The 15,477-nt window shown below is 39.3% G+C and overlaps 1 protein-coding gene across 2 annotated transcripts in view; it reads right to left on the reverse strand.

Moving 5' to 3' along the window:
* Positions 1–15,477, reverse strand: part of CHRDL1 (chordin-like 1) — a 42,701-nt gene that overhangs the window by 15,937 nt on the left and 11,287 nt on the right. Inside the window, exon 5 of one of the 2 annotated variants that reach the window (XM_014955377.1) lies at positions 490–632. In XM_014955377.1, coding sequence (XP_014810863.1) covers positions 490–632 — 143 coding nt within the window. Of the gene's footprint in view, positions 1–489; positions 636–15,477 lie in introns of both variants that reach the window. The other variant, XM_014955376.1, reaches the window with a different exon arrangement.

The following is a 15,477-nucleotide window of genomic DNA, read 5'->3' on the forward strand; positions in this document are numbered from 1 at the left end:
GTTTTGGTTCAGACACTGGCTCTGAAGAGTCACTGGGTGACTGCTCAAATATACTGGATTTGGTGACATCTCTGTGGCTCAGTGCCACTTTACAGAGCTGTCCGCTCCAAGCCTGTGGGACTCTTTACTTATCAACTCAGGCCAAATGAATTCAGTTTGAATCCATGGATTAGTGCTATATTTTCCAGTCAGGTTGAAGTCAAATATTCGATATATGCCAAGTAGCAATATTTTACCTGCTGCCTCTGCACTGTAAGCTCACTTACAGCAGGTGCTTGACAGGGTACTTTGTCCACATGTTTGAGAGGTAGCCTGGCATTTACCAGGTGCTGCAGACTGGCTCTGAGCACTCTCACGACTTTCAGCATTAATTCTCAATTCCCAGCCTTTGCCATGTATTGCTTATATTTCATGTATTGCTTATAAGTCTTCTAGAAAGGAAAAATGAAGCATAGAGGGAGCAGGGCTCTGTCAAATCATTTTACTTACTGAGCAACTGCACTGGGCACACTGGTTTGCTTGCCTGTTTTGGAAAAGCCCCTCTGCCACAAACATTTCGCCATGATGGTAGGTGGTGCCATTGTATTCACAGGATTTCCCGGTGATTTTGCTGCTTACTGAGAAAAGGGAGTCTTCTGGAAGCAATGGGAAAGGAACACTTCGAGCAAATGTTTTTGACAACTTGCAATATCACAAATACATGGGAGTAAAAGCTTCCCTTCTCCCTCATTTCTTCTTATTATAAGAGGAAAAGTTTTGTCATGCTACAAAGTTTAAGTGATATTCTCATGCTGCTATTTTGCTGAACTTTAATAATTCACACTTTGAGTTGACTGTCCCAGTTAATCTTAGGATGTTGATGATCAACTTGCAATGCCAGCATGGATGGCCATGTCTCATGCAGCTGTAACTTCTCTTCCTCTGCCTGCTGTAGCATTTCATATTAGGATAGGGAGATGCAGTTATGTGCCACTTGTTATATTTACGTGGCTTTTTCATGCTTTAATGTGGAAGGCATTAGGTCCTGTATACACACAGAATCCCACTACTAATAGCACTGTTCTGGCATGGTTTCCCCCTCCTTAGTACTAGTATCATTTTATTTATGATTTATAGTGTTGCAGCCCACAGAAGACTTAGATGCAGGTTAGCAGCTAAGTCTTTTCAAAATGGGCAAAATTTGTCAAAGGCAGACTACAAAAGCCACCCAAAAGCTGCTTCTTCTCTGTCATGCCTTTTGATGTCAGATGTGCAAATGAGTGCATTTTGTTTGCAGAACTCAGTGCATATGACAGTGCACAAGATGTCAGTGTCAATGCACCCCTGAAGCTTCCTGTTTCAACCCAAGATCATATCAAGTTCTGCACCAAATGGGTTAAATTTTCTTCTAAGAGATAAAGCTATCCATATCTTACATTAAAATATGCCTTAGATTGGTTATTAGCAGTTGACAAACTGTGCAAAGGGATTATACTTTACCTATGAAATGTAAGTCACTTGATACCCATTAGGCAGTAAATCTGGCACTACACATTTACATTCACGTGAATTTAGCATCTCAGCATGGGAAGAGGCATTTTGAACAAGAGCTCTATGGAAGTAACAGTGGAGTGTTTGTTCTCTGGAGCCAGAATCACTGCAAATTTCTAGGAATGCAGCTGAAATTTCATTCGGTGGGTTTGGGCTTTCACGTAAAAGAAACCTGATCTGAAAACTCAGCTTTTGCTGTAGCCCCTTTCATTATCTATCAGATAAACCTGGGGAGATTTTTTTTGTGAAACTGTGCCCCCACAGAATACACATTTTTTAGCTGGAAGCTCAAGTGAAAGAACAGTTTTCTGCCAGCATGCACTGGTATTAAACATTGACATTTAGGGGTTTCCATAAAAGCATATATTTAGTTACATTGGTCCATCAAATATTAATAATAATTTGAATGGTAAATGTCAAAACTGGCTGTGGAACATGTATGTACTACAGTATTTCAGAATCTAGTGGGTCAGCAAAGAACATTCTGGAGGAGAATGGCCTAAAGGAATAGCCATTTAGGGTTCCTTGCCTGGCATTTCATTTCTCTTCAGGAGACAGACATAGTATTTGCACTGCCTCCTTTGAAGCACCAAATACATCATTATTTCAGTGCAATCAAGGATATCTAATGATACCTTTTCAAAATCTTATAAATAGTACAGCATTTTGACAACACCTGTGCTTGGCGCCTTCTGTACGGTTTGCTAGTAATACACATTGGGAATGGCAAGATCTATGAGCTAATTAAGACACACCCTTTGAAAGTCATCAGCAAAAAATTCAAGTGACAAATTCAGATATTGTCCTGTTTAGCACAAATATTGGAAAAACATGAATAAAGAGGCACTTCTCAGGTTTGTGCTACTTTCTGAAACTTATGTCACAATGGTTTCTTGAGCTTTCTGAGAGTCATCTCATGGAAAGCAAAGAGAGATTGCCAAGACCTTAGTTATCTCCTTGCCCCTTGGGCAACTGGAAGAGCAGCAGAACTGGAAAGAAAGGAAAATGAAAGGAGAATGCAGATGGTTCTTGTCTGGATATGAGGCCCTGTTCATGCAGTCTCTGCAGAACATTGCTGGGCACATGTGGGACGTCTGTCCAAAAGCAGTGTTTGGCTTGTGGTGTGACATTTGCAAAGACCAGTACCTGAATGACTCATGACTCTTCAGAGCACTGGATAAAGAGAGTACATTTTACTGCAGATTTACTTTGGTATATGCCACATTGCTCAGATTACTATGAAATCACCAAATGCCTTTAAACTGTGGCTTCCAGATAAGGCAAGAAGGATGGTGAAACTTTTATTGCTTGGAAAATGACAGTGGAGAGTTGCAGTAGTTTGTTGTTTTCATCTGTATTTCTTTTAAGTAGATCATAGCAATAAGGCCTGTAACAGCTAAATCATAACATGCAGTCCAAAACACATGTACATGTGCCTGTCTTTGGAATATGGGATAAAATTATATTGCTATTTTTAAGTCTTCTTTGATGAAATAATTATTAGGAAAGTCAGCTTTGATTACAGACCATAATTTAGGTCCTGTGCTGCACATACCTGTGCATATGATTATCTTTTAGCACATTAAGTAGATGGGCCTATTTAGTTGCATAAAATAAGGTTTAGGAGAAATTTTCAGACCAAGACCATATTACTGTTATTGCAAAAAAGTATATACAGTCATGTATCGAAGGCAGCATATTGGAGAGCACAACTGATCCTCTCCAAACACAGCATCTGTCTAGAACTGCAAGGAAGCTTTGTTTATATTGCATATCTAAATATAACTTGTCTGGTGCAGTTTCTCCCTCTGTTTTTGCTAGTGTGTGACTGACTTTCTACAACTAGGATTTGCCTTAATTTCTTTTCTAGTTCTCTTTAAATTGTGGCTAATTAGAGGAGTTCAGAATCCCTCATGGTATCATATGCTTCCATAGAATGTGAAATGAGAGTCACTGTGGATTGTTTTAACAAGTGCCAGGTTTGAACTTTGAAAAATCTTGGCATTAATATTGATACCAGCATGAACCTGCATGTGCCTTAGTTCAGCTATATTAGAATTAGATTAATTAACTGCAAATATACTGCATTGCTCAAAGCTTTATTTGTAAACCTAGCTTCCTAATCAGAATTGTTCCCAAAGCTTTATCTGGCATTTTAATGGTGCTGACTAACATTGCTTTAATTAGCTGCCTCTGTAAAGCACCAGGCAAACCATCTGTGTGAATCCTTTTAATTAACTGGGTTCAATCTAAGCCTTTCTTTCTGGTATTCATAGAATATCAGTGGAAGCAATATAAAACATATAGGGTAAAGATGTTATAGCATCAATCGAAAAGGAAGTATCTTTCCTTCTGTGGTTGGCATTTATTCTCTAAGGGCTCAGACTTCAATATAGAAGTTGACAGGCTGTGCTTACTTTTACCTGTGGTTTTAGTGGGATCAAGATAAAACCATGAGTTAGCACTATGGATAGCACTGATTTATCACCAACATTAGTGTTGGGTAATGGCAGGGGGCTAAGCTGCGTGACCTAGGCTTCATGTGACCTGCTATGGCTTTGAACTTACCCTGTAAGTAGCTTTAAAGGTTGAACCTGGCTTGAAGAAACCTTTCAGGTTTTACAAACAGGCAACTGTATCAAAAATGGATTAGCTTCAAAACAATTATTTTTTTAAAAGCAACTGGAGACTATGGAGAGTTCTTATATCCAAGCATTCTTCTCTTCCAAATGTGGGATTCTGTCCAGCTTCTGTTGTCTACCTAGGCTGTTTTTCACTGGGGCACCATACACACAAGGTAAATTCTGGCCTCAATGAAACAAATAGAAAGGCTTCCTTCAGGATTCTGTCTAGCTGCTTGCTTGAATGCTGCTTTTTAAGATTATGTTTGAGATAGGTGCTTGTACTAGGAAGAACTGTTGATCTAGACAAATAAAATTTGTATCAATTAAGATCTGTAGCCTGCGATAAAAGTTCACTGTGAACGAGGACTGCATGTAGATATAGTTCACGTATTCCATGAACTATAGTCCATTTGACAGGGTGTGTAAAGAAACATTATGGCAAAATGTTTCCCATGAAGGGATGCTAACTTAGTGTGAAGTGCAGCACAAATGCTTTCCTGATAGTCTCACAAAACAGTTAGATATGAATTTGATAAACCACACACACTTTATGGAAAGTTTCTGGTACAGTTGAATTTACTCCAGTCGTGGATTTTTCATGGAAACCTGCCTGGGTTCCTCATGGTCTGCCCATGATGAAGTTTCCAAGGGCCAAGGTTTGAGAGCAGCCATACTGTGTACACAGAGCAGGGCTTCCTGGCTTCTGGAGCTTTCCAGTCTTATGGGATAAATAGATCCCGAGTCATGTGTACCACAATCAGTTTTGGAAACACCATCTTTTAGCTTTTTCTGTTTACAACTATTTCATTCTGGATTGTTATAAAAGCTTGGTTCTGAGATGCTTTATCCTTACTTGGATATGGAGCAGAAGAGCATTGGTTATCTGCAACTAATCCCTTGAATAGCTTAGACATATTCCAGGGGCAGTTCCTAGTGTCTGAAATAGTGGTAACTTCTGTAAAAGTATTTATGTGCAGACAGTGAAAAGCAGTAACTGGCTATAAACAAACTAGCCTTTTGGGAAACATTACTGTAGGGTGACTTACTTGAGGAAGGGCTTTAAGATCCAGGCCTTACTACACTCAATTAAGTTTTCGACTTGGATCCCTCTGGATAAAGTTAAGAGGTACAGCTACAATTGCCAACAAACAATTCTAGGACACTAACTAACAAGCTGGCAAAAGCAGCCCAGAATCAGTACAGTCATGGCATGATAATCAATATTTATGATGTGACATCTGACCTACAATAGAAGAAAATCAGTTGCTTTTGGGTGGTCTTCGCCATTGTGGATGATGATGCCAAGCATCTTGGCTTTCTGAAAGTTACTGTGCTGAGTTTTACTGATCTGCAACCAGTAATAGGTTGAAGTGGTAACTCAGTGTACTCCTGAAATGGAGATTGTACAGATTAGACAAGGAAGGTATGTAGGCAGAGTTCATGCTGCTGCATATCGCTCAGCAGGGTCTGTTAGGACCCTACACAGCACCTCAGTAAGGGTCTGTGGGTTTTATTGCATCTCTATGAGATACTTACTTGTATGATATTTTGATGATTCTTGTTAGTACTTAACACTCTCACTATTACTTATTTTAGTATCAGAACATCTGGCAAAGATCTTTTTTTTAAATCCTACAGACTCTTGGCTTGCTGACTTAGAAACTATTTTTAAACTGCGACATTTAGAATCACCTAGTGTCATTTACTGCAAAAGATGGGCTTTTAACATCAAGCAGAAACCATAGGCACTCCGTGTGGCTTGGTTTTTGCAGTTTGTGTGTTTTCTTAACCATCCTTATAAAAACAATCAAGTGCTAAACAATATGAAATTAATCATGAGGTCTAATGCCTTAAGAAACTTACCATATTGGGAACTGTTCTGCACATAGTCTCTCTGGTCTTTTGTAAGGAGACACATGACAGATTATGACTTTGAATCCAGAGAGGATTTTATGAAACGTGTTTTCTGAATCAACATGAAGCATAAGCATGTACAGACCAAGAGACTGAGGCTTTGTTTTAGAAGCCTATTCACTAGACAAGCAATTGAATTTTGCTGTAACTGTGGGACAGCTGTTTGCACTGACATCTCTCCTGCATATTCACTTGTATTCCCAGTGAGCTTAGGTGCAACCAGTACTTCAAAGCCCTCTAGGCTGTATCCTGGTGTAGGAAACTGTCTTTGGACACCAACTAACTGCTCATCTCACGTGCTGCTTCTGTACAGAAATTAGATCACCCCAAGTTATAACCTGAAATCATGTGAGGCCATAATACTTGCCTTGACATTTAAGATTGGCATAAGAATTGCAGGTTAACTATTCAGAAGCAACACAAAAAGAACATTTATGAAGGTCAAAATAAAACACAATTCTTGAAAATGTGCAGAGCCTGAGCATTTCTAATGCCAGAGGGAAACATGACTCAAGTATGAGAGTACTTCTCCCTGCTTTGCTTATTGAAAATTTTATGAAATCTAATCAGCTTAGGTACACACACTGTCCAGCACAAATGGACAGCACTTTGATGACTTGACATCTGTTTTTGGAAAACTGTTTGCTTGGGTAGGAGTTCGCATACCCCTAGGTCTCCTTGTTAAAAAAATATTGTTAATTCTCCTCCTTCGTGGAGTTCAGATCTTTTCCCTACAAGCAAAATAATTCTCTAGGGTAACTTACACATAAGTCAGATACAGGGATGATTCTTGATTATTGAGTCTTTTTACTGGTGTTTTTCATAGCAATGTTAAAGGCTAACACAGTGGTCTTCAGGTTCCACCGTGAAGGATTAATTCTAGGAGGCCCCAAAATAGTAACTAAAGTAGTCTGGAATAACAGCAATGGGATAACTTATTCATGTGCAAAAAATTACATTTTTGGATAAAAACCTGCAGGTGGATTTGCAATTTACAAAGTGGGTTGAAAAAAATCCAGGCAGCAATGTAGAATAAAGTGCTAACTTGCACTGACTGCAATTCATGCTAGGATCTGGAAGCATAAAATGCAGGGAAGAGAGAGTTGCAGGTAAGATTTTGGAAGCTTCCTTTATGTTATGCACCTTGTTACGTCTCTAGCTTTCTTCAACTGCTCCCAGAATGCAGGCTGCAGTTGCCAAAGGCCAACCACAATATAAAGAATGCTGTGTTTTCCTCTGCCACTGCAATGCATTTTCAGCATGAAGCAGGCTGTCACCCACAGGAGCTGTGCATCTGTCTTAGAATGGAATTCCTGTTGTGTTTGTGTACAGGACAAGACTTCCTGAAATTAGCTAGCCTCAGTACTGTCATTAACAGCAATAGCTCTGTCCCGAGCCAGACACATGCAGAGTAGGAACTGCCTCCCACTCCAACTTTCAGCTTTTATCTGAAATCAGAGCTGGGACTGGCAGCAGCAGAAACAATTCTTGTCTTTTTTTTGCCAAACACCCATGACAATGGGCTGACTTGTGGATATTTTTTTTAATTTTTTTTTAATCCTGCTGCAGAGTCTTCAAAACTTGAAGGGTAACAATATACCCTAAGGTCCCACCTTGCATGTGGTGAACAGCATCAGCATCTTTTGCACCACAGTATGGATTAGTTAATTTCTTTCAAATGGGTCCCAGTGAAGCCAGGGAGTAAACTCTGAAAGGAAGTACTCTTCAGTGAGTAACTCTGGAAACTAGAACTCTTAAATAAACAAGGTGTAACGTTTTAATTTCAATTTTGGGGCAGCAATATTGAAAACTAATTCAAAGCACATGAGCTGTGCTTTGGTTCAAAACATTTCCCTTCAGCAGGTAATGCTTTTGCACCTCATGCAGCGGAAACTAAACTAAAAGGAAGGTTCTGAGAGATGAAGTGGTGTGCTTGTGCTTCATTCTCGCTGGTGTAAGCTAGTAACGCCCCGGGTCACTGGTGTAAGGGGAAAGCAACGGCAAGTGGTGTATTAGTATCACATTAGATGGCAGAGGGTTTGTAGTTTCCTTTGTAGTTGTGCATGTTTGCTGCCTACTAACTCACATTACTTATCTTTCTGTGTCACCAAAGACATGTGTACAATACTTGAGAATCTGAAGCTCCTTTGCAGCTCCTGCTGACTGCAAGATACAGACTTCAACCTGGCATCTTACTGAAGTAGGCCCAGAGTGAGTCTTATTATTACTTTTGACTGCACAGCCAGTTGGAACATGTTTGAATCCTCTGTCACCCTGACAGACAGGAGAGAAACACAAAATGAGTAAATCTAATCACTTTGAAATTTGCTTTGTGAGGAAACCTGGGCTAAACTCTTCTCCCCAGCTTTCAAATGGTATGTGCCTCTTCCTATTGCTGGAACAGCCATTTTGCCAGCTAGGTAAGCATGTATGGATGTAAGCAGTCGTGGAGCTGCTCTGATTAACAATATCTGAACTAGCCTCCTTTCACCTAAGGAATTGGAGCTCTGAAAATAATAGTAATGAGTCCTTTGACCCCTGCTGCTTTGGTGTCTATGTTCCAAGGGGTTCAGCCAAAGCTCTTCCCTGTCCCGGAAAAATCTAAGTGCTAGTAACATTCCAAGCAAAAGATGAAGAAACCTGCCTCCAGGCAGAAATCCTCTAAGTTAGGCTCTTCCCTCTACTACACATAAGCCAATGGAATATGGTTATTATATATAAGAAACAGCTATTCAGTATGAGACACGTTTTTGGAATGGAGGAATAAATATGTGTTGATAATATGATCCTTATAAATTCAAAACAGAGTAGCCTGAGAAAGAGGTGAGGGAAGCGTCCTGCAGAAAGAGATTATGCAGTTTGCTATGAGAGTGACAGTAAGCGAGATTTTGATCATACTTGTGTTGAGTGAATCTGGAACAACTCTCTTGATTGAACTAACCCTGATGCTATGCGTTTAAATCAAACTGTATTTTTTTAATATTCTTTAAAAAAAGATCCTAATGTTTATATGGGAAAAAGATGACATAAATAATATTCTTCTGTGTTTATGCTGTGCATTTCATGCACAAATAGCAGTGCTTTTATATAACACAGAGCACTTGCTGATTTTCCTGCAGTTCCAGTAAAACTAAGGTACAGTGACAGCAGTAGGTTTGCTTTCTACCTAGAGATCAAACTAATGCTTATCTTCTGATCCATTTGTACCAGAAGGGCCAGTGCAAAGAAGCATATAGCTGGGAATCTGGATTTCCTCACTCTGACACTGTGGTTTACTTCCCAAAAAAGGCCTTCAGTAGAGAAGACATTCTGTGATCATTTTTTGGCCACCTTAGCATGAGTATGTGATGCTGAGGCTGCTTGGTGAGGGGGCCAAATGCAGACAGGATAAAGAAAACAGGGAAGACAGGGAATCTCTGTATTATAGCGAGCAAGGGACATTGTCGAAGGCAAGTGTCATGGTGACCTTGGATAACACATGCTGGACAACTAAACTGAGCCCTAAGTGCCATCAGCACATGGTGGGGCAAACTGCTGTTTCAAACTGGCTGTTGCAAGGTCAAAACCACCATCTGCTAGAAAGTTAAATGTTTTTACCACTATCAAGGTAACATCAAGAAGGGTAAAACACTTCTCCAGAAGTGTTCTCACACAGCTCTAGAAAAATATTCTAGACCTACTTTATGGCCAAAACTTAAATCCTGATTCATCGTCTCATGAGAATGCAGGAACCTCAGATAGAGAAAACCTGTAACACTGTTTCAGTGCAAGGTTATCTTCTAGAGATCACCTACTATTATTTTAAATAACCTTTGTGGCTGGATCTCCTTGGGGGATTATAGCACAGCACAGGAGAGCAAATGTATTTCTTTCCTATTAAAAATTCCTTTGCTTAATTTCTTCCCTTTACTTTTGTTTCCACTCTATATGAATGTGTCACCTCAAGGTCTGATCTGAAGTCCATTGAACTAAATAGATTTGGAACCTGGCCCAAACACCTACTCTGTGTGGTACAGCGTAAAGGCAGTTTCCTCTTTCATCTTCTGTCTCATATTTCTACTATACTCCTTAGCATTTCTAGAGAGGGAACTATATCACAGTCAATAACTGCATCTGTTTTCATAGAAGCCTGAGTCCAAAAACTATCAAAGCTAATAGAAATCTGTTGATTGACTACAGTAGACTGTGGATCAACCTTCAGTCCATCTGCATTTAGCCTTTTCCCTCGGCCGTGCATCACAATCCAACTTATTATAAATCTATGATTTAAAGAAACACAGATGATGTGTGAAGGTCTCTTTAAAAAACAACAAAAACAGTGCAACAATGTTGTTTTTAAAGCACTGACTGAGACTGACAATAAATTTGGATTGAAAAGTCGTGCACTATCCAAAAACTGCAAACACAAGTTCTAAACAAAATCCATATGTGCCTCTCAGAGGTGCAGGTGTCAAAGATATTAAGCCACAAAATTCTTCACATTAAAATAACTTCAAGGACCAGGTTAAGCTCTAAAAACTCCAAGGTAATTCAGAGTTAATCGCAACAGCTAGTCTTTAATATGGTCAGGCAGTAGAAAGTGTATGAAACTCATTGCTTGAAGGAACTAGTAGCACCTTATCTAGACAGTATGAATTTTCATACAGATTCAAGGCAAAGATGTAGTTTCAGTTCAAACATTCAAAAGGGTGTTGGTTGTTTTTTAGCTTTCTAGGGCTAAAGTCAAGCTCTTCACATTATTTTAATATATTTTCTGCAGCTTAATTTCCTGTGTTTTCTTTTATAGTGGCATAAAAAATTGCCCAGAAAAACTATGAAGGAGTCATAAAACACTTTCTAGGTTGCTCCATTTTAATTCCCGCTTTAAGGTTGAACCACTATATGAATCTACCAATCACTCTCCCAGTCAAGGAAACAAATTGAGTGAAGCTTTAGTGCATGTTGAATCCTCTCTGAAGCATCTTTGAAGCTCTTGGAAGTTATCTTGGAAAAATTCTGAGCAGCCCATCCTATCCTATCCTATCATGTCAGTCCAAAGAATGGAAGTTCTAATTCTGTTATCCATGTGGGAAGGTACATATTTTTTCAGAGCATTTTGGATGCTGACTTACACATAGATCGTTTGAATTTTTATAGTCAAAAAAGCAGAATGGAAACAAGTGATAACCTCCATCTGGCTGTGACAGCAAACATTTCTTATGAAGCTAGCAACAAAGGCACATCACAAACCAAACAGAATTATCTGACTGCATATCAATAGGAAAAAATTAGACAGCTCCCAAGAATGCCTATATAATTATATTTCCAAATAAAATTTACTTCCAACTAAACAAACTATTTGAACTCTCTGACAGCTACCCATTGTTGGGACTATAAAAAACCAGAGCATCTCACTAATCTCTGATGCTGTGTAACATTCTGTGAGTCTTTCATATCCCAGCTATGAATATCTGCCTTGTTTGTATATGTGGAGTAACCATAAACAAGCATGGCTCTGTAATTCTATGGTACCGCCACAGGAACCAAATGTGCACTAAAAAAAAGTAAAATTTGCTCTTGTCAGTAAATAATAGTAAGAAGTTCTCCAGTTGTTGCTATTGCATGACCAATGGTCTCAAATCTTTTTATGGGGTAAGATGGAAAGTGAGTGTTAGGCAGCACAGTTCATGAAGAAATTCTGCTGCCTGAGGACTTAGGCAATAGAACGACTGATTAACGCAGAGAAAGGAAAAGGGTTTCTGTGTTTGCAACTTGTCAGTGTTGAGAACCTTGAAGATCTTTCATGGTAGGGCAGAGATCTGATCTTTTGGACAGTGGAGAGTTCTAAAGTTTTGCAAGTCATGTGTGAAGTCTGGATCCATCTCCAAATTCTCATTAAATACTGAGGTTGTTGAACCATGTATATCACTTAAGGCACAGCCCTTTGCCAGGTTACTCATAAAAATTCTGGATCTTGAATATTCCTATAATATTCTGGTTTTGGTCTGGAATTCAGGATATGAAGTTTTTCTGACTTCAATTTCAGAAGTGTAGCATCAGTCAACAGAGATACATTTTATATGGGAGGTCACGACTGTTCTTTTACTAACAGCATGGAAAACAGTATCTGCTCAGTAAGAGACCACCTGAACATCTCTTAATATTACCACATTTGTGTATTTTTTTCTCTTTCCTACTCAGGCCTCACACCCATCTATTTAAGGCAATTAAATTTCCTTGTAACTTCAGTGAGTTCTGGGCTGTGTTTCTCACTGAGGTGATATGAGAAGGGTAGGTGGTAGCAACAAGAATTGCATAGAGAATGGAAGAGTTAGGCACAATATGCCTTCCTCCATCCCACAAATATTTGTGAAATAGATTGGGTCTTTCTGAATGGAAGGGTAAGAAGACTAGAACTGAGAGCCTGGGAGCATTGTGTGTGTGAGCTGCATAAAACCCAAAGTCTCTTCACCAATTGGTTTATTGTACATGCATTCTGCAATGGAAAGTCGTTCCATCAGAGCATTCCAACAGCCCAGGTTGAAGATTTTGGTCATAATTCAGTGTGAGATGATACACTGTATTATACACATGCTTCTGTGTTTACATATATGATGTATATTAGCACCTTGCAAGGCTGAGTCTTTAACAGTATCTACACTACAGAGTGCAGTTACTGCTCAGTTACTGGAAGGAATTGAGAGAAGGTAGCACTGAGCTCATTGCAGGGGCATTTTTCCTGCTTCTGAAGTGAGTTTTGCAGCGCAGTGAGTTCTGCACTGTCCTAACTAGGCTTCCAGGATCTAAAATAGCTAGTTCAAAGATACAGGTATTATTATGTCATGCTGCAGTCTCCTGTGCAGACATAGTCTCATTTATTTTTAGGTGATGTTCTCAGACCACTATTGTGAGATACCTGATCTGGTTCATCTTTGTATTTAGTCCAGCTATGTATATATGTACCACCTGGCATTTTGTTGTTATTTCAATATCTAAAGAAGAACAAAAATTACATCAGAAAAGTGGTTTGAATTTGATACAGAAAAATCATAGTACCAAAGGAGCTTAAACTTAAATGTGTTACTAATCATGAACGTTCTTGGAAGTCAGTATGTTTAGTTGGGGCAGCAAGCTTAAAAATACTGGAGCCAGATGGGCTGATTCATACATCAGTATGCACCCTTATCTGCTAAGAAATCAAACCAGCAAGTGGAATATGGAAACCCTTTCTAAATCCTGCAATTTTGCATTTTTGCTTCAAAGTAAGCTTCCTCCAGCTGAGATTTACATATTCCAGAGTGTAATCAAAAATTTGAGATCTTTTAACTAGACTCTAAATGCTTTGGTTCACAATTGTTCCATGTAGAAATGATACACATTTATAAAGGCACTGTCCATAGTAGTGCCATAAAAGAGAGCTGCAGCTAAATGCTTGAAGGGCTTGTACATGACTACTTGAAAGGAGGTTGTAGGAAGGTGGGGGTCAGTATCCCAAGTCACAGGTGACAGGACAAGAGGAAACAGCCTCAAGTTGCACCAGCGGAGGTTCAGATTGGATATTAGGAAAAATTTTTACACTGAAAGGGTTATTAAGCATTGGAGTGGGCTGCCCAGCAAGTGGTTGAGGCACCATCCCTGGAGGTATTTAAAAGACGGGTTGACATAGTGCTTAATGACATGGTTTAGTGATGACTTTTCTGAGAGTTAGGTTGATGGTTGGACTAGATGATCTTAAAGGTCCCTTCCAACCTAGACAATTCTATGATTCTATGAAGTTTATTTTCATGATGGAAGGGGGGAGGTCTGAAGTCCACTCTAGCTCAAGAGCTGATCCAGCTCCAAGAATGATGGTGAATTCTCTCCCTGACTCTATAAAATCTCCTCTCCTCTGATGATGCCTGGAACATCCTGAGGTGGAAGGAAGGCATTCAAGGTCAGAAGCACATGATGTCCTGTTAGGTCTCACTAATAAAACAGTAAAGAGAGTAAAAAGAGTCCCAATGAATGCGAACTTACTATTTTTGGTTACATATGTGTGATGATAAGATCTACTTCAGACAGTAACATACTTTTCAGAATATCTAGTTCTGTACAAGACACAAGGTCTGGATTTACAAGACGCAAGGTCTGGATTTCGTCAATGCTAGAAAGAATAAGTTTTAAAAAAAAAAAGTGAGCAGTGAATCTGTGGTAGAAACTGGTAAGATTGAACCACTGGTGAAAAGCAGAAGATGCTTCATAACATATGTCTGACAGCTACTTAAGATTCACGGTGGCTGGTGCTAGGGAGACAGGATACAAACACTGCATCTCTTTGTGTCTGCAAGTCCAGTGTCACTATGGATGCAGGAGACATTAATTCCACGGGGAGAGCAGTGCCAACTTTTCTCAAAGGAACCCCTTCAACAGCTCCTCCACGTAGGTAGCTATGAAGTTCAGTTTCCAATGAAAATTGCTGCCTCCTGGCATTACCTCTGCTTCATTAAATAAGGAGGCAGTTATTTGGGAACTTAGAATCTACAAGGCCTGCAGAAAGGTAGGAGGAAGAGCCCGAAGTCACTGTGCGCTACTCGTTTCTGAAATGCAGCTTGAGAAACCATGGGGAAACATACATGACAGAAAATAATAGGCATTTATGAGAGTATTTCGAATGGATGGCTAACGGCCAGAGCTCTGACACGTTCCATTAAAAAATAACCAGGGAAACCAGAGAAGTGAATTGCCTGCATATCATGGGATGCCGCACAAAAGACATTGTATGCCAGACACATAGCAATGGAAAGCTGGCATAAAATGTGCAAGAATGCTTGAGATTCCTATTCAGATCAGGCACAAACATTACCACTGAAGGAGCACCAAATATGATACGCATTATCACTGCAGAAAGCAGAATGCAAATAAACCCTGAAATCACAGGAGATTTCTGGTCCTCTTTTGCCTAACATTGATGCAGATCCATCTGAATTACAGATTCAGTTAAGAAAAAAATAAACTTTAGTGAAATTCCCATTTTTAATGAGATGCTGCCCAGCCAGCAATTTAATGGCCCATCATATGTAGCAGATGATAGACTACAGACAGATTCTAGGAGCAGTTAAGAGAAGATAATGGGTCACAATTCAGGAAAGACTTGTTCTGATAATTTTCTGGATTTATCAGTTTAAACACTAGTACAAAACTCTAGCTGAAGTCTGTGAATAGCAAGAACTTAATTTTATAAGAATGATGTGGGAATTTACAGGGTCACTTACTCTTCCTTACTAGGTCATCGTAGAATGTTTTAAAATCTTGATAGGTATCAGGACATTTACAGCCTCATGAAGAGAAAAAAGCCAAACAGTTCAAGAGCACTTGAAGCAAAACCGGTTAATCTAAAAGCATTAATGTTTCCATACTAAATACTGTACAGAGATATTAAAAAAAAAAAAAA

Source organism: Calidris pugnax, unplaced genomic scaffold, assembly GCF_001431845.1.
Source record: "Calidris pugnax isolate Ruff unplaced genomic scaffold, ASM143184v1 scaffold38, whole genome shotgun sequence".
In the NCBI taxonomy this organism is placed as follows: Eukaryota; Metazoa; Chordata; class Aves; order Charadriiformes; family Scolopacidae; genus Calidris; species Calidris pugnax.